Source organism: Chinchilla lanigera, unplaced genomic scaffold (genome assembly GCF_000276665.1).
Source record: "Chinchilla lanigera isolate Chin_1 unplaced genomic scaffold, ChiLan1.0 scaffold00079, whole genome shotgun sequence".
Lineage (NCBI taxonomy): Eukaryota > Metazoa > Chordata > Mammalia > Rodentia > Chinchillidae > Chinchilla > Chinchilla lanigera.
In genome coordinates, this window is record NW_004955480.1 from 727038 (window position 1) to 745824 (window position 18787).

General features: G+C 40.8%; 1 protein-coding gene across 1 annotated transcript in view; it reads left to right on the plus strand.

Annotated features, from left to right (window-relative positions):
* Positions 1 to 18787, plus strand: part of Ppargc1a (peroxisome proliferator-activated receptor gamma, coactivator 1 alpha) — a 644980-nt gene that overhangs the window by 183641 nt on the left and 442552 nt on the right. The window contains exon 2 of the mRNA XM_005402464.2: positions 12977 to 13041. Coding sequence (XP_005402521.1) covers positions 13024 to 13041 — 18 coding nt within the window. The 5' untranslated portion in view covers positions 12977 to 13023. The remainder of the gene's footprint in view (positions 1 to 12976; positions 13042 to 18787) is intronic.

Genomic DNA, 18787 nt, shown 5'->3' on the forward strand with positions numbered 1-18787 from the left:
GAATAGAAAATGGAGACCCAGAGAACTTACCTTTAGCTGACTTTATATGGCTAGAAAATGACAGAACAAGGATGTAAATCTTGGCAGAATGACTCCAAATCTCACGCAATACTGATTCTGCAGAGAGAGCTGGGATCACTGCTTAAAGGAAGAGAAAGGACTGTGAATTTCTTGAACTCCAATAACTCCAGTCAGGGCTGATGCTGGCTGGAAGAGCTGCCTTTTCCCATCATGCACTTGGAGCAGTAGACTGCTGCACGCTCTCCTGCTACCGAACTGTAATTAAAATTATCATACAGTATAATGATTTCTAATACATTTCAGAACAAATCACCATCTTATATCTGACATGTTGTTAATGTTTACTACCATAATTACCAATTTGAAATATAAGGCAGCGGTTTTTATTAGTGTTTGGTTATGTATAATTATGTCAAATATGAGACTGCAATTTAGATTGAACTGTATTAGCAGGGATCATGCAAAATGATTATATTGTATATGTGACACCCGGGATAGTTTATGTATCTATAGATTTTTTCCCCCTCTAAACCATAAAGAATTACTTAAAGATAATCCAGAGGTTATTTATTATGCTTAATGTTTTAAAAGTTTGAGAGTGTGGGGATGTACAAACTGACAATGAAATGCTGAACGTGGCTTAACAGAAAGGGAAGGAAACCATTTATCAGTGAATCTGTCTGGAGAGCTGGATCCTCTTCTAGGGACTTTGGATGTCAAATTTCTAATCTTCATTATTAGTACACTGTTTCTCCCATTTTTCTGACCATATAACTAAGGACCAAGAATTTAAGAGATTTTATTCATCTAGGGTAGGGTGGAGCTCAAATTCAAGTCACTGATCTTTCTTGCAGTTCTTATCCTGGGTAGCTAACATAAGAGACCATTTATAGCAGACTTTTGCTAGAGTGTGCATTCCTGTTGTATTATTCAGCTATACTTTACTGTACACAATATCTGAGATAATCAATTTGAGAAAGGGAAAGGCTTATTTGGGTTATAGTTTTATAGGTTTCAGGCCATGGTCCCATTGCTTTTGGGTCTGTGACAAAGCAGCACGTCATGGTGATAGGGAAAGGTACAGAAAACTGATGGCCTCATGGCATGTAGGAAGCAAAAAACAAGAAGAGGAGCTACTGGGTTCCCCAAGTCCCTTTCAAGGGCACACCCTCAATGACCTGGGCTGCCTTTTAGAGGTCCTACCACTTCTCAATAATGCTATGGGCTGCAGACTAAGCCATTAACACATGCCTTTGGGGGGGCACTTACATCACAGGACCTATAAAAGAAATAGCATCCTATATTTATGTTGGTCCCTCTGTATGTGCTGTAGTAGTAAGAGTTTTCCAGAGATAGAATCAATAGTGATTACACACACACACACACACACACACACACACAGAGAGATTATATGATTGTAAACTCTGAGAAGTCCTAAAAATCTGTAGTTTGGAGACCTGAGACCCACAAGACCCAGATGTAGAAGTTCCATTGAGGGTAAAGGGAGAAGACTAGAAAGGCTGTCATTATAAATTCTACTCTGAGTCCAAATGTGGAAGATGATCGATGTGTCAATTTAAGGACCAGCAGCTGGAGAGAACAAGTGTGTCTTGCTCAGCCTTTTGTCTACTACGGCTTTCAGTGGGTTGGAGGAGACCTCCCCCATTGGGTACAGTCATGTGCATCAGTCCCTCTACCGATCCAAGTGCATCCTGAAGCCCCCTCATAAATGCACCCAGAATCTTGTGGGCCTTACTGGCCCAGTCAAGTTGACACATAAAGTTCACTTTCATATACACTATCTCATAAATAAACTTTCATATACACTATCTCACTTTCATATACACTGTCTCACTTCTAGTAAGTCCATTTTAGAGCTGTGAAGAATTCACACTTAGAATTTAAGAGTTTTATCCAAGTTTGCTCAAGTTAACAAGGGAAATTCTAGGACTTAAGCTGAAGATTTCTAAATTAAATTCTAATATTTTCTCAGGACTGCTTGTTACCAGCTTCCCTTGTGATTATCACTGGGAGGCACTAAAGTTGCTCTTTATTACAACAAAGCTTGAGTTCTTTTAAGACATTTACATTTATTGTACTCATTTCTCCCTCCTGGTGTGTCCCTCTTATGCGTAACGAAACAGATGTGGGGAGACTCTCACTGCAGTGGGGGAGCTGGGACTGGAATAACTCATCTGATGCCAGAGCTCAATCTCTTACTGTCTCCTCCCCACCAAGGCAGCCATTAAATCATTACATGGAACAAATGACCCCAGTTCTTTATTCTCCTCAAAGAAGATCCATTTTCTATACAATGATACATATTCTATTTCTGTGATCATGCCATTCCATGAATGTATTTCCAAAGTTTGATCATCAAAATTTATTGAAATGTTAATGTTTTATCAATGAAAAACCAACTCACCAAAACAAATACAAAACCCAACATCCACAAAGATTATTTCCTGGTCCTGGTAAATAATGTAATTATTCAAAATAAATAAATATTTTAGATTTTAAAAGCAGTAAAATTATATTAGAAGAAGATAATAGGGTAGTTACATATCTTAATCTATTCATTCATGTGGACTGGTGACTTTGCTTTTGATGGTTCATCTACATATTCTTTTTTAGAGAAGACAATCCATCCTATGCGGGCAGAGGCTTTGTACTTTTCACTTCTAGCTGCACCTGCTGCTTACTATAGAATTAGCCTGTAGTCAGAATTCTAAGAATATGTATAAATTAAAGAACTGATCAACAAAGTCTAAATATTGGTTTTTGTTTGGCTTTTGTATTTTGTTAGTATATCTTGTGCTTTTTAAATCATAATTCTTTTAAATATTGCTTAAAAGGAAGTTTACAAAACAATTATTTGTGGAGAAATTACATTCCAATAAAGCATGAGAATTTTGTCTTTGATAGTCTGAAACTGCATCTTATTCTTTTGGACTGACTCAAAGCTAAAGTCGTATATTTGTATAACTGAAGTCTGCTCTCTGAGGTCCTATTGGTTGCCATAGAAATTTTTTCCACAAATTTCCCCACACTCACCTGGTATCGCTTATCTATGAAGCCAGTGCCCACCATCAGGGCATCTAGCCTGATTTTGGTGTACTCATTGGACCTCTGCCTTGCACTTACAAGGTCAGTATGAAAACCTAAGCAGGCAGGATTTGACCATAAACTATAACTGGATTTGCTGGGTGGATGCAGAATAAATTCATAGCAGTGCCTTTGGCTAATGCTGAGTTCTATAGGAGCCATAGGGCACCAAACTAGCAACCCACCCCTCAGAGAAAATGAAAAAAAGAAAATATTTTATTTATAAGATAATATTTTTGCTTTATAGTACACACTCATGCTTGATTAAAAATGTACATGTCAACATCCAAAATGTACATGTCAGTGACACGTCAAAATTTATATTTTAATAAATCAAAACTATATATGTAGGTTTTTTGTTTGTTTCAAGTGCTTCCACCAACACAGAGATGGATGAATAAATCTTTTAAAGGTTCATCATGAAGAAGAGACTTATAAATCCTTTAACCTAATTCTGCAATTGATCCCCTAAGAAAAGTTAAATATCACCATTGTTTGTAGATTGCTAGATCACCACAAAGATAATTCTTTTATAAATACAGATGGCGCCCTTATGGAAATTACATGACAGCTAGTAGATGCCAACAGAAAAGAAAGAAGACGTGCTGATTACCTAATAAAATGGTGTTCCGTAGAATTATGCTTCATTGTCTAATTCATGGCCTATTTGAACTCCTGATAACTTTTTGGGTTTTGGGTTTTAATAAGTGTTCTTTTCAAGTTTTAAAGAATATAAAGTAATGTGAATCTGATTGTTTTGAAACCATTGATCACCAGAACCATACCTAGCAAGCTTTGACCTCCTCACCCCGTCACACAAACCATTCTTCTTGGTGTGACTGGACAGAGCTGGCACAATGCCAGAACATGGAAACACGGAACCTGACTGATAGTTACCACAGCAATGAGCCAATGAATATGATATTGGTAAATCTTAGATAATAAAAATCAGTTCTCCAGGTTTTGGCACCCGAGGGGGAGAGGGAAGAGAAACTATATTTTCTGAGAGCCTAGTATGTGTCAGGTTATAGAAATCATCTCAGTTTTGGTACTCTGTTGGGATTTTTCTCTTTTATTTTTTTGTGGGCACTATTGTACTAAAATAACCACGTCTCTCATCCCTCTCTTTTTAACATCAGTGAAGAAGAAAATAAAGAGGAGGAGAGAGAGGAAGAGAAGGAGAAAGAGGGAGAGAGAGAGAGAGAGAGGGAGAGAGAGGGAGGGAGAAAGAGAGAGAGAGAACCGTATCACGGTATCGGCATGGAGTCGTTTGCATATTAGCACTATGTTTCCTGTTCTCCCTGTTCTGTTTGTTGGTGGCTGAAAAGAGGAGCAGTGTTGCCCAACCTCTCGGAAATAGCACGTGAATAATCCCGTAATCAGTGTAATGTATTCTGTTATGGGAGTAATCAACTCATTCAGCTTTGAAGTAAGATCCAATTTTTAGAAAGTGGCTGATGAACGCCATTTCAGGTATTCAGAGGAGGCTGATCTACCTGGACTATTTGGGTCTCCTGGCTGAGCAGGGGAAAAAAAATTTACTTGAGGAAGCTGAAGTGGACCATTCTAAAAATATCTAAGTTTCAGGATATATTTTCCTAGCGGCATAGTATGCAATTTAAGATTTTAAAATTAAACATGTCTGTGTGCTTTTGAATTTCATATTGCTGAAAGCTTAGTGAGTTGGAGCCGAGGGACGTAGCAGGTGGTGGTGTACGCCGAGTCTGAGGGTGGGTGCTTCCTCCTCCTGGGCTCTTCTCTCCCCAGATCTCTGCAGGCTGGGGTCCTCCTTGTTATTCAAGCCTTCATTTAAAGGTTCCTGCTTCAGAAATCCCTTTCCTGAGCATGTTTTCCCTGCCCCCGAATCATACAACCACAGCCGCCCTCTACTCAGGTTCCTTTTGGTTGCTGTTGTTTTTAAACATATCATTTTCTTCCAGGCCCTTATCATCAACAGAAATTTTCATGTACTTCCTTAGTTCCCTCCTCTGGGAGACTGTGAGCTTCTGGAGAGGAGACACTGTGTGCTGTTCGTCACGGTATCCACAGGCACCCAAACAATTCCAGACACTCCGTAGGCACCAGTGAAGGAGAGACTGTCAAATGAATGAATGCGTAATTCTAAACCAGGGGCACCCAAATTCCAGGGCTCAGAGGGCCACCCTCCACTCTCCTCTGTTTTACTAAGTGATTGCCTGGCACAGGGCCACTCATCCTCTTATGGTGGCTCCACAAACACACTGTTCAGGGCACACCTGAGCCTGAGGCTCTGCTGGACAAGCTGGTCCCAGGTGGGAACTGCAGGTAATCGTTAGCTCCAGTTCCTAGCGAGCCACGAGCTGGCAGTCATCTAAAATATTAGCCATGTCCTTGCTGGTTAAGCTTTACATTACTTAAGACATCCATTTCAAAAGCAACTTCGGCATCTATGGGTACGTTCGGTGCTTGATTCACAGGGCCTTAGCAGTCCAAATCCCGTTAATGCCAGAGCCATCACACAGAACCCTTGTATTGACTTGGGTCAACTTAATCTGAGAGTTGCGGTCTCCCTCTTGCACCCTCACCTTGGACCTGGTGGCAACTCACTTGCTTACTCCCTCATCTGCTTTCTCTCTTCTGTTCATTTCTTTTTTCTTTCATTTCACACCTTGTTCTTCATTCCTTTTCTCTCCCTTTCCCACTTCCTCTCCCCATTCCTTCCTTTCTTCTCCCCATCCTTTTTGTCTCTGCGTGTCTCTGTGTATGTGTGGCTCTGTCTCTTGCCTCAGAATACGTGGGTGTCCCATGGATTTTCTCTTCCTACCATTGAATTCTAGGCATAGGAGAAATAGTTTTGGTCCCTGTTTCCTCCTCTACCTCAGACTTATCTATTTTTCTAGGACCAAGTAAGGTCTTCGTGAGAAGCTTCAGTTGTACACATCTTCATGTACCAGCTGGTAATCACTGGTGGATCAACACATCGCTATAGGGTCTCATTTCTTTTTTCTTCCCTGGCATTGATTTTCTCTTTATGAAAGTAAAGCATGCTCACTGTGAAGCACTCAGATAATAAAGAAAACCTAGGGTGACTTTACTTTTAAAAAATTTTTAAAATTTTTTTATTTTTTATTTTTGCCAGTATCGGGAATTGAACTCATGATCTTGCGCTTGCCAGGCAGGCACTGTGCCACTGAGCTAAATCCCCAACCCCCTAGGTTGACTTTAAACAGAAAGTTTCCCCAGTGTAGCCAGAAGAGGGTTTAGCTTTCAAGAGAATAATTAACAAAACTCGTTTTAAGAGACCATTTATTGCAGAACATAGGGGAATTACCTGTCCGAGGGAATGAGGAATGTTTAGATGTTGCCGACATTTCCCTCAAATGCACTGTGGTCCTAGAATAATGACTTCTTTTATAGGAAAAAGAGGAGAAGCTGCCATGGTCCAGTGCATAGGAAACACTGTTCTGCTCCTAGGCTTTCTTGGTTTTCAGAAAATGTGTCCAAGTCTGCCTTTTCAAAGAAACCATCTGAGTACATCAGGGGCAAATAGGTATATATTTAATTTTTGTTTTTGTTTTCTTTTCTTTTAAAAAAAAAATGAAACCCACATTTCTTAAAGTCAGTTGCATAGGTTAACTGGAACATGTGATTGCCATGCAAGGGGTTCTGTGCTCAAACAAATTGGGAAAACTTTCATATTATTGTTGGCATTTCTTGGAGGTATGGGATGCTCAAAGAGAACTGTGCTTCTCTTTTACCTCTAAAATGTATCTGACTATAGACTTTTCATTCTCTTTTTAAAAAATAGCATCTGCTGATACTTCCGATATCTATTTGGGGACACACACACACACACACACACACACACACACACACACACACACACCCCAAAGAAAACAAACAAACAAAAGCAGTGCTTGTAGCCCCATTTTGGGTGCCTTGTTTGTTATCTGTAGGGATCTTGCATTTGGTTGTTGTTTTGCTTCTAGACAAGAGGATGAGGATGGCGCTCCATGCATCAGTTCCTTAGTACCAGGCTGTTGGTCCTTGTCTTTGATTACTCTGTCTGAACCCACAGCAACTGGGGATCCTCATTTTGTAGAAAAGAATCCTAACATTTAAGGAGGTGATGTCCGTCACTCAGTGAGGTTCAAGGCAATGTTCAGTGGCCCATGGTTCCAGAGCTTGGCCAGATATCAGAACCTGTGGATGCCTAAAACCTTTACATAACATGTTCATATGCCTGAATACACTCACGTAACCTGCACACATCCTCCAGTGTACTTCCCATCATCTCTAGAATATTTCTACTACCTAAGAAAGTGCAAATGCTATGGAAATAGTTGTTGTACTGTATCATTTAGGGAAGGAAGTCAAGAAAAAAGTCTAGCTACGTTAAGTACAAATGAAAATTTGAGTTATTTGATCTGGGGTTGGTCGAATTTGTGAATTTGGGACCCATAGATGTGGAGGGATGAGTGTAAGCAAATATTTATGTCTATCTATATCTTTATCTATATCTGAATATATATCTATATCTATCTATAGATATATATGTTGATTTCCCCAGAGTCCACTCCAGGGCCTTAAACATTAAGAAATGGGTGACACATTTTTATTGGCATAGAATGGGAGATGAATTCTGTATGGAGAATGCAAATGTCCTTGTGATTTCTCACTTTTTCTGATTTTTCTTCATTGCATTTATCACTCTTAGACATGTACTTATTTATTTGCTGATAAAGTGTCTCCCCACATCTGGCTATGAACTCCTTGGGAGGAGATTTTTAGGTGATTTGTTTATTATTGTGAACACAAAGTAGGGACTCTGCAGATATTTGATGAAAGGATTAATTGACCAATTGAGGTTTTTACCATTGCTTGTACTTTTTGCAATCTCCTCAAATTGCTTGCTTTATTCGTCTACTTCTCTCTCAGGAGTAGTTAGAATCTACTTAAGGCTCTAAGTAAAAGAAGTCTACATTCTTAGCTGTTCAAGGGTAACAAATATGGAAGGGCCCTTGCAGTGTATAAGGCTGTCTGCATGGCTGATGCAGTTACCGTGTTTCAGGGACAGGGGAGAATGTGTGTCAAATGGCCACTCTGCCTCACTGGCACAGTACAACTCTTTCCTGCAGAAATCCCGAGTTAAAGAAAAGACCCAAATAGCAGCTTTCCTTTTCACCTACTGAAACTACACAACTGGCTTCTCAACCTGGACTAGTAAGATATTTCCACGTAATCCATCTCTGCGATCTTTTCTAGGCTGCTCTTGGAAGGGGTCTGTGAGTTTCATCAGTTGGCTGAAGGGACCTGGAAAGGTTAAGGAGCCCTGAAAAAGCCCTGGCTAGTACAGAGACGGGTGGGATGTTTTGGTTGGTGCCCTGCTTAGGGCAAAGGATTGAAAAATGGATTTTTCTTAATCTTTGAAGTTAAATAGAATCTATGTGTTTATTCAGTATTCACCCCTGCTTGCTTTTGGTGTTCTCTCTCTCTCTCTCTCTCTCACACACACACACACACACACACACACACACACACTCATTCTCATACAGACACATGCACCCTGTCACATACAGCACACTCTCTCACACATATATACACACTCACACACATACACAGGCAGTCTTTCTCCTCACACCCACATTCACACACATATAGGCAGACACTGTCTGTCTCACACACACACATGCACTTTCTCCTCACATACATTCTCTCTCACACATAGATACATGCATACACATTTACCCTTTCCCTCACACATATGCAAGCACACACATTCACACACAGTGTCTCACACACAATCACATAGGCACTCTCACATACACAGGTGCATGAACCTTCTTTCTCACATACTAACACACGTACAACACACTCACACAGCACATGTGTTCTTCTCCTCACACGCACAGCCCCCCCCCTACACACACACATACCCCTTGCCTTTCGGAGTGAAGGGCTTTGGCTGTCTTGTGGTTTAGGAAGGCAGGCGAGGCCCACATCTTGGGCAGGCCCACCTTACTCTGCAGAACCATCTGAAATGGACACAGGACCCAGCACGGAGTGCCCAGTGTAGTTACAAGACATTCTGCCCAAATATTTTCCAACCAGACTGGTAGGGACTGAAGCACACCAGCCCTGGCTGGATTACACAGCCCCAAAGCCCTTTAATCTCCCTGCTGCTCTCTGGGGGTGGGGATGGGCGGGAGGGGAGGCAGGGCGGAGCCTGCATGAGCCCAGAGGCTGTGGGTAGGGCAGAACCTCTGAGCTTTGGGGCTGCTGGGAATATTAAACCGCTTGCCCCGGAGAGGAAGTAAGGGATCCTTAAGCATGGATCTGTTGCTAACATCCCTTTAATTTAGATTGTGTGGTATAAAGTCATTGTCAAAACAGGCTTTCAGCACACATAGCTTGGTGGTGGCAGGTTGTGGAGCTGCCTGTAATCAGCGGGTAAACTGAACCTTTAGAAAGGATGCACTTTCATAAAGGGTGTGTGTTGAGGGTGGGGAGGGGAGGGGGAGAAGGAATTAAACAGTTGTATTATGCAGAAAAATGAAGGGCCTCTTGAATAACCAGGAAGAGTAAAATAAAAGGAGAAAGGAATGGAAGAAAGCATAGATGAAATAGAATAACCAGAAATATAATATAATCAGAATAAGTGTTATTTATCCAATTACGTACTGGGGTCTAGTTTGGGTAGTGGACAATTTCAAAGCCCCTCCTTGGGACACATTTATTTGCTTAGGCCACAGAGAATAATATAAACCACAATAGATTGTGGTCAGAAGTAAAGTACAGAAGTAATCCAGGCGGACATGGATGGAGAAGATGCCCCATCACCAGGGGCAAATGACGTGGTCTCAAGGAAATCCAGGTGGCCTGGGAGATGCAAGGACTCAGCAGCATGTGTGGGCCCAGGGAGGTCAGGGGCCTGGAGGCTGAGCCATTAGCATTTTAGGATGAAGAAAAATGAGAAGCCAGGCATGAGCCTGAAGAATGTGGTTCAGCCAGAGGAAAAGTAGAGGACCGGCTTTGGTGTGTGTGATGAACTGGGCTGGGAGGGTGAAAGGAAGGCTAGAGAAGTGCGTGACAGTGGGAACCTCCCTGCTACCGAGAGACATTCACACTAGAGTAAAAGGCGCGCGCGCGTGTGTGGGTGGGTGTGGGCAGGAGTTGATGGGCTGATTTCTGGAGTGATTTTTATGAAAACGGGCCAGGAAGATGAGAAAGAGGCCCCCGTGGCACTCCTTGGAATAGGAATGCTCGTCACTCTGTGTTTTGGGTGGAAATTCGTAGCTCTTATTTTTGTGGCCTCTAGCTATAAAAGCTAACAGGTGAAGATAGATAATCTAGAGACCCAAAGTGGGAAAAATGACATTTTAGCATTTTTGTCAGGTAGGCAATTTAAAAATAAACTCGATTTCAATATATACCATTAATGCTAGAGGTTGTGTTATAACGATGCGAAAATGCCTTCTTTTCGACAGCCGTTAAAAAGACACTTCTGTGGTAGGGGGTGAGGAGTCATATATAGAACAGGTGTCTGTGACTGTGACAGCAGCCCCACAAAGCCACTGAAAGCAGCCCATGACTCTGCCCTGCAGAATTAACACCATCACCCATGTCAGGGACGCACTATTATCCTAATATCTGCTTTTGGATTCTGTCCAGTCCCATTAGCAATTCCCATGTTGATTGCTCTGTTACTCGTGAATGTTAATTGCTTCTAAATCTCTTTGGATGTTCAGATGCTTGGGGAAAAAAAAGTCCTGACTGACGAAGGTGTGAGTTTTAGTAATGTGCAAGTAAACAAGAAATCTGTTTAGAGACCTGAGCGATGTGTCCGTGACTCCAGATGCTGTAACCGCCTGATGCGGCGTCTTTCTTCGCATGTCTGTCGTGTGTCTGTGGTGTGATAGTGCGGGTGGCAGCACAGCTTTGCAGTGAGGTCTGTGGTGTTCTTCAAAGCTGGTTCACTTCTAGACAGACTTAGGCTACTAAGTTCTCCTCTGTGGCATCCCCACTTTGCTTAGTATGAACTGGCGAGCTCGCTACCATTGAGAGAAATTTATGCTTAGTAAGTGCTATTAAGTCAGAAGATGTAAAAAGATGGATACGATTTGGCCTATCACCTATTCATTGATCGCCACAGTTTCTGGGCCAGAAGCAACCTTGGAACTGGATGTAGTAAGCTGCCTTATTTCACTATTGGGAAACACAGGCCCGGGAGAGCAAGAGGTGAGGGCAGTAGAGCTTCCCTTCAGAGAGTAAGCAGGCCTGCAGGCCACCCGACTCCTGTTCCAGCAATCAAAAGAAGAGAAAAACGATAAAAACTGGGGTTTATTACACTTTTCAGAACTATCTCATAGAGTGTTTATGGAATTTTTATTTCTCTTTTGGGGGGCTAAACATGCCGGTTATTATCCAGTACTGAAATTCACGTCTTAGTAATTATAACAGAATCCCAGAGAGAATAAAAAGATGTACATAAGAAAGGCGGAGACCCCAGATCTGTACCGTGATTCACTGATTCAGTCAATATTTATAGTGTGCCTTTACCTTAGGATTTAACAGGGAACACAGACATTCCTGCTTGATGAGGAATGTATCACAGTGGGGTGGGCAGCAAAACTAATGAGGAGGAGCAAACGCGCTAATGTTAGGTCACGGTGAGTGTTAAGAAGAAACAGGGCAGGAGGAAGAGTGTGATGGGCTGCGGTTGTTTTGAGGTGCTCAGGGGAGACCTCAGGGACTGTGTATATCAGCAGAGATCTGATGAGAGGGGCAGAGTGAGCCGTGGCAAGGTTGCACATTGTCTCAAGCAAGGGGGACAGCTGGAGGGACAAAGGTCCAGAGGTGGCAATGTGTTTGGGCATTTGAGGAGGACTAAGGAGGTCCATGCTGCAGAGGTGAGTAAGGAGGAGATGGGGAGATTGTGACCCTCAAATCGTGGGGATGGGGAAGACTCCAGGGCGAACATTTTTCAGGAGACCCATATTTTATAGGCTCTGTAACTGGAGCTCAAAATCACCCTTTTTGAGAATATTCCTCAAATGTGCTATCTTTCTGGGAGAGGTATCTGTTGCTCACTATGAATGTTCAAAATCCAACAACTCTATCTGCAGAGGTTTTGATCAGAGTGGCTGTGACAGTACTAAAATCACTTAACTATAGGATTATAAGTTTCTTGATGGTGTGACCTGTGTCATACACAATTTTTTGTCTTCTAAGAAACCATGTGCAATGATAAACTCATATGTAATAAAACATTAAATATTGATTATTTTTCAATGCATGAATAAGTGGCCCAAGCATGGAGAAAGGGTGGGATGTCCTAGAAAGGGTTGTTAAAAATACACCCTTCTAAAAATATTGTTAGTGAGATTACTTCTGGAGCATTCTGACTTCCTTGGAATATTTTTTAAAAGACAAGTCCATATGCTGAAATGTGAACATAAGTATATAACAAACTGAACAGTAGTAACATTATTTTCAGGCCAAATTTTGTTGGATGGTTGTGTTTTGTCAATCTAATTTTCTCTCTATGTTTTAAACTGAATATGAGAAGTTTTTTTCAACCCTTTCTCTGGTATTAAAGGAATATTGGTTTCTGGGCTCAAAAAAATGGGGGGTTATTATTCAGCACTGGTTTATTGTGGGTGAACTGTGTTTAGTAAGCTGAGATTGTGATAAAAATTACGTGGGAAAAAATAGTCCCCAGGGGGAAGGGGGCGGTGAAGATGGATCATAATTTTTACCCTCCTCCCATTAGGAAATTCTCACCATAATGAACTAATAATTGATTCCTCTGTTGCACTTCCATATCCCCATCTGCAAAGTGGGGGTAACACACTTACCCTCTGCCTTTCAGGTTTTTTGCGAAAATCAGTGAACTAATATTGGTAAAATTGGAGCCCCATGGATGAAGGGTACTTTGTAAGTATAACACGTTATTGTCATGTTATTTTCTGTTACTGCAAAATGAAAATACCAGATGTCTGCTCTTGCTATAGCAAGAATTCAGTAGCACCACATTTCATACCCACATATTGATAACCTGACTTCCTTTGAGGTATTTAGTATTTCTGAACTCACTACTGTTTTGTCAATATCTTATAGGTAGAAAAGTCATTTTCCTCTGCAGTAAATGAATATATAAATGCAATGTTTATTAGATAACTTGGAAGAATACATGTTTGCATATTATGTAAAAATGTTAATTTAAACATTAGATGTAAATGCTGGCTGTTTTGATTTCTCTCTCCTCACCTCTCTATCTTTCTTTTTGAATTGTATTTCACTTGTGTTTTGAGCAGTAAGCTCGTATCCCTGACAAACTGAGGAAAGGCTGGTTTCAGGGAGAGACTAATGTTTAAGTGAGGTGAGGAACGTGTTAATGAATGATGAAAGTCAACTAGGCTGTGTGCTAAATATTGTGTCCCCAGATTTGAGGTGGGGAAAGAGGTCAGCCTGAATGGAAAGCTAACTGGGGATCACCTTTCTTAAACCGGGTTACAGTCCAGGTGACTTGAGAGCTGCCTCTTTTCTATGGAATGGTAAACCTGTAAACCACACAGCCAAAGAGCAGAACAGAGATGGTATAATCCTCAAATGACTGCTTCATTTGATTTTTCCCATTGCATTTTTCTGTTTTTGCTGAGCCAACCAAGGTCCTAGAATTGTGTGTGTGACCACAGGCAGTGTGGCTGTAGAAACAATGCTCAACCCATGGTATTTTCTCCTTTGAAAATGATACTCTTTAACAAAACAAAGTTTAAAAACTTATTGAAGCCCGTTTTAGCGAGTACTTCTGGGACTCATGGGGCTGTACGATCTATATCTGTTGGCCAATTCTAGAGGCTCCATCTGACTGGTGTTAGTGTAGCCTTCAAGTTCAATCTGCCCTGTTTATCTTGACCTTGGGTCTTAATTTTGTCATCCAGACTTACAAAGAGATAGTCTTCCTTCTTTTTGTGAAGCAACACCCTTTCAAATATTTGGTGGCACCCTTGGGTCTGCTTACAGTGATGTTTTTGTCTGGTTCGGTTCCTTCCACAGGAGAGCTCCTTGTCACGATTTCCAAGGTCTTCAGTCCTTTGGAAAGGTTCTCATTTGTCTATATTTTTCTTAATAAGCAGCCCTGAGAATCTACTTTCTCCACGCCCCATTCTCCATCTCAGAGCCAAGAGATCTAATCAAAGGTGGAAGAGAATGACCTCAGAAGAAACCGTCTGGAATCACATGTGCTCGTGGATTGGTTTAAGTAACAAGGCAGCAAAGCCCACATCCCTCTGCGAGGTGCAGATGACTGACAGGGAGAAAGTTGTTTTGGTTAATAATACAATCTGCTCGCCTCCTGTAGACACAGCAGTAGCCTACTAATTCGTTAGAAGTGAATTAAGGTTGTTTACCAATGTTTTAAAGTAACTGTCAGAGTGAAAAAAAAAGTTCATGCTAAATGAGACCACTCACCTACTTTGGAGTTGCTGTTTATTTTAAGCTGAGTGCATAAATAATATATTGAGATACGAAGGGTGATTTCAAGCATTAGAACACGAAGCCTCCTGTTTACTAACTGTCATTGGGCTGAAGAGAATTTAAACAGCTCTGAACCTTTTTGTCTGTGGATGCAAGGCATGAAATTAACTTTCATTTCATAGTTAGCAGAAATCATGATTAAGGCAGCCTTGTTGTCATGTCTCCTGCCTATGGGGATCTCTTTTGCTATGCAAGACAAGCCTTGGCAGGAGACTGCTTTCTGTTTTGCCTTTGAAACATGACCCTTTTTCTCCTACCAAATAAGAAGAGACCTGTCTGGGCTACTGGTCTTGTCATTCTGGATAGAAAGAGGAACCATGGAACTATACTAGGTTCTAGGAGTTCAGATTTTGATCACTACAGCCCTACTGAATCTTTCTTTCTTCATCTGTGGAATGGGAATAATTAGCATCTACTGCTATTACTTCACCCTGAGGTAATTGTTAAATGAGTTAGAAAGGTAGCAAGTGTCATAGTTGAGTACGACAAGATAACTTTTAATGCTACTTAGGCTGTATTCTAATTGAGTTACATGTGTAGTTCATTTTATCACAACTCTCCTGTGGGATGGGAGCAACTTTGATTCTAACTTTACCACTTCAAGAACTGAAGCACAGACAAGCCAAGCAAAATGTTCAGTATCTCATAAGTAAAATGCTACAAAGCTGAAAGTCAAACACCAGGCACTTTGGGTCCAGGTTCCGTGATCTATACTATCACTTTTTTGGGAGGCGGGTCCAATTTTTCCTACATATGGTCATGCCCCTTAGCCATACACAAGTAAATGAAACATCATTTCTAAAAGCCTGAACCAAATCAGGTGGAGAAAATTCAAATATGGCTTCTCCATCAGCAACGAGGATTCCCATTGGGTAAGCGTGCAGCTGACTGTATGGATTAATTATGCTTTATGTATAAAGAGCCTGGTGATTCTTTGATGAAAAGCTCTAAGTGAAAAGACCTATTACTTGTAATGCTTTCAGAAACAAGAAGTCTGATTCACTTTTTGTCCCCTTAAACTTGAAAGTGTGATAGCCTATTCCAGAGTATAGAGGAGTGCTGGAGAGTGAATAGAAAATGTATGGAATGTTTAATTTTGCATGATTGCATTTCATATTTGCTGAAGTAACTGAGGCAAATAGAAATGCATAAAAGTATCATAGAATACCTATTTTAGATGTTTTGATGGAGTGCTTTGGGTTTTACGGTATGATACACGAACCCTTTGGGGTAAATCCTTATTAAGCAAATGAACAAGAGTATATTTGTGTTTGCATCATTGAAAATATGCAATTTGTATAACTGATTTTTGAATTTATATTTACACTCTATTTATTTGAATTTCAAAAGGGAAAAGAGCCTAAAGTGATTAATGGAAACAAAAATGATATGAATTTGCAGGCATTTTCCCCCTGACGTATTCTCAGTCTGTACTGGGGGGCCACACTTAAAACTTGGAGTGGCAAGAGTCAGGATCAGGCTAGCTTTAGATTTCTGAATGGAACAGTTCAAAAGTAGGATCATTTCCATAATCCCAGAAAAATGGATGGACTCCTGAGATGTAATCAGCTGGGGAAAAGAATACATTCTGTGTTTCCAAATTGCAAAAATCTCAGCAATTGCAGCTCTGCTGTAGCATTTGTTAATACAATAAGATAATTGCATAATTAAATACACTATGGAATTTCAATAATTGGAAACTTTTTTTTTCCTCATCACAATCTGCAACTTGCTGATGCTGAAAAGCATCCGCAGTGCTTGCAGAGCCAGGGATCACTGCTCCATATCATGTCCTCTGCAACATTCTGCACCTCCTCAAACAGCTCCAAGATGCTTCCCTTTCAGGTTATTTTTAGTTGGTTGTATTTAGACAAGGTGAAATTCAGCAGGAAGTCCCCAAAGTCTGATTTGCTTGCCTAGGTTGTGGGAGCTGAGGATCATCTTGTGAAAGTGTCCCTGGTGCTGTCAAGATCTAAGGTAGTAATGAGTGAAAAGCAAGCTGAGGATATGTTGTTCAGACCTGAGCCCTTCTCTCTGTAGTAATTGTGACTTATCTTAGTGGAACCTCCATGACAGTGGAAGAGGTACTCAATCTCTCCTCTTTGGTAACTTGTAAAAGAAGAATCTTAATGCTTTCATCTTAGTGTAGGTGTAAAGCTTAATTGAGTTAATATTAAATGTGGAAAGAGTTTAGAAAATACCAGACAGATTGTATCCACATCCAGTACATTCTGGCTATTATTGTGAGGCAGCTAGGGAAAATGTTTTATGTTCCTCTAAACCACTACAAAACTTTGACTATGAGCGAGCAAGTAGACTTATGGTTTTACTTATTCAAAAAATATTTATCAGCTGGGTGTAGTGGTACACATCTGTAATCCTAGCACTCTAGGAGGCTGAAGCAGGAGGATCACAAATTTAAATCTAGCTTAGTGTGACTGTCTCAAAAAGAAGGCTGGAGATGTAGCTCAGTGTGAAGGCCCTGGGTTTAAGCTTCAGCATAGGAAAAAAAAAAAAAAAGCTATTGAATACTTTATGTACTACCATCCTGGCTATTAAAGAAACAAAGCTGATTGATATCAGTTCCCTGTCCTGGAATAGTTGAATTGGGCAAATAAAGAGACAAATAGATGCTGCTACTTCTGCTAGTGGTGGTGATGATAAATATAATATATTAAACAGGATCTGGTTGGATAGTAAAATATTTTAGTAGAAACTAGCCTGTCTTCCCATACCTAATACATACAGAATTTGGCTTAAGATTGCTTGGTTTGAAAGTCAAAAGTATACTGATCAGGAGTAGGCTTGTAGCAGACAGTAGTTACTTACCTTAGAGTGGGCTCAATCCACATACAGAACGGAAATGAATAAATACATAAATGAATAAATGAAGTCATGGAGAACCTTAGCTTTAAGCTGCTTCTCTTTAGGAGTCAAAAGCACTGGCCTCAGTCAGGTTGAGAGTGCAGAAACATTTGCTGCTGTTGGATGCTGGGCACCTCAGGGACCACTCAGTGTTACACAGGTGCTTCTGTGAACACTGTGCCTTAGATGCCTCGCATCTCTTGTGGAGGTTCAGGTCTTATTGGATGCCTTGGTCTCACACACACACACATATGACTGTACTTTATTTGTACAGGTGTTTGAATTGCTTCCCCCAAATTTTATTTTGATGAATTTCAAACCTACGGAAAAATTGATAGGACAGTTCCTAAACACTCTGTACAGTCTTTACCCAGGTACAGCAATTGCTAATATCTTGTCACATTCACCGAATCATTCTCCTTACGTGACTTCAAACTGTGTCCTAGCTCCCTATCAAAATCCTAAGGCATATTGCATACAACTTTCCCATATCTGCCTCTAGTGCACATGTTAAATTTATTTCCTAAATTCTGACTCTCCAAGGTAAATTTGGGGAGAAAAACCTAAAAGAACATTAGAAGAAATTTGCTTATTTATCTTTCAGGTTTAAGGATTGTTGCTTGGACCTTATTTTTTCATTACAACACACTAACATAGTTAGAATATGGTCAGAATGAGATGTCTACAATTTTAAAGGTTAGGAAGTTTTTCCTGGATGTTGTCTTTCCCTTCCACACAGGAGAGATCTTTTTGAAAAGGCCAATTCCCTTGACCTTTATTTTTCTGAGAGCCTTTGGGAAGTAGTGGAAGTCTAGCTATTCGTAGAACGAGACCATCACTTTCCATGTTAAGAAGAGCCTTTGTTAGGGGTGACCTTGCAAACATAATGATGATATGGAGGCTACATTCCACACGTGGTGATTGGCTCCCAAATAGAAAGAAATACACATTTGACTGTGGACTGTACTGAGAAACTTCCATGACAAACACCCTCTCTTTGGGCTAATGTCAAATGCTTATTAAAATAAAATGAGCTATCTGGCACAATAAAAAAGACAGTATTTGCCAGAATGTCCATTGTCTCAGTGGTTTTGGAATTGCTCCCTGTAGAAGTCTAGAAAATTTGGGGAAGGTGCTCTGGGCCACTGTAAGTGGTGGTGACAGGGGTCAGGGAGGGAGGGAGCCTAGCATTGGAAATCCAGGGTTCTCCTCTCTGCCACCAAACAGCTCTGATAGTACAGGCTTCCTACAGAGCATTTCCCTAAGAATCAGATGGCCA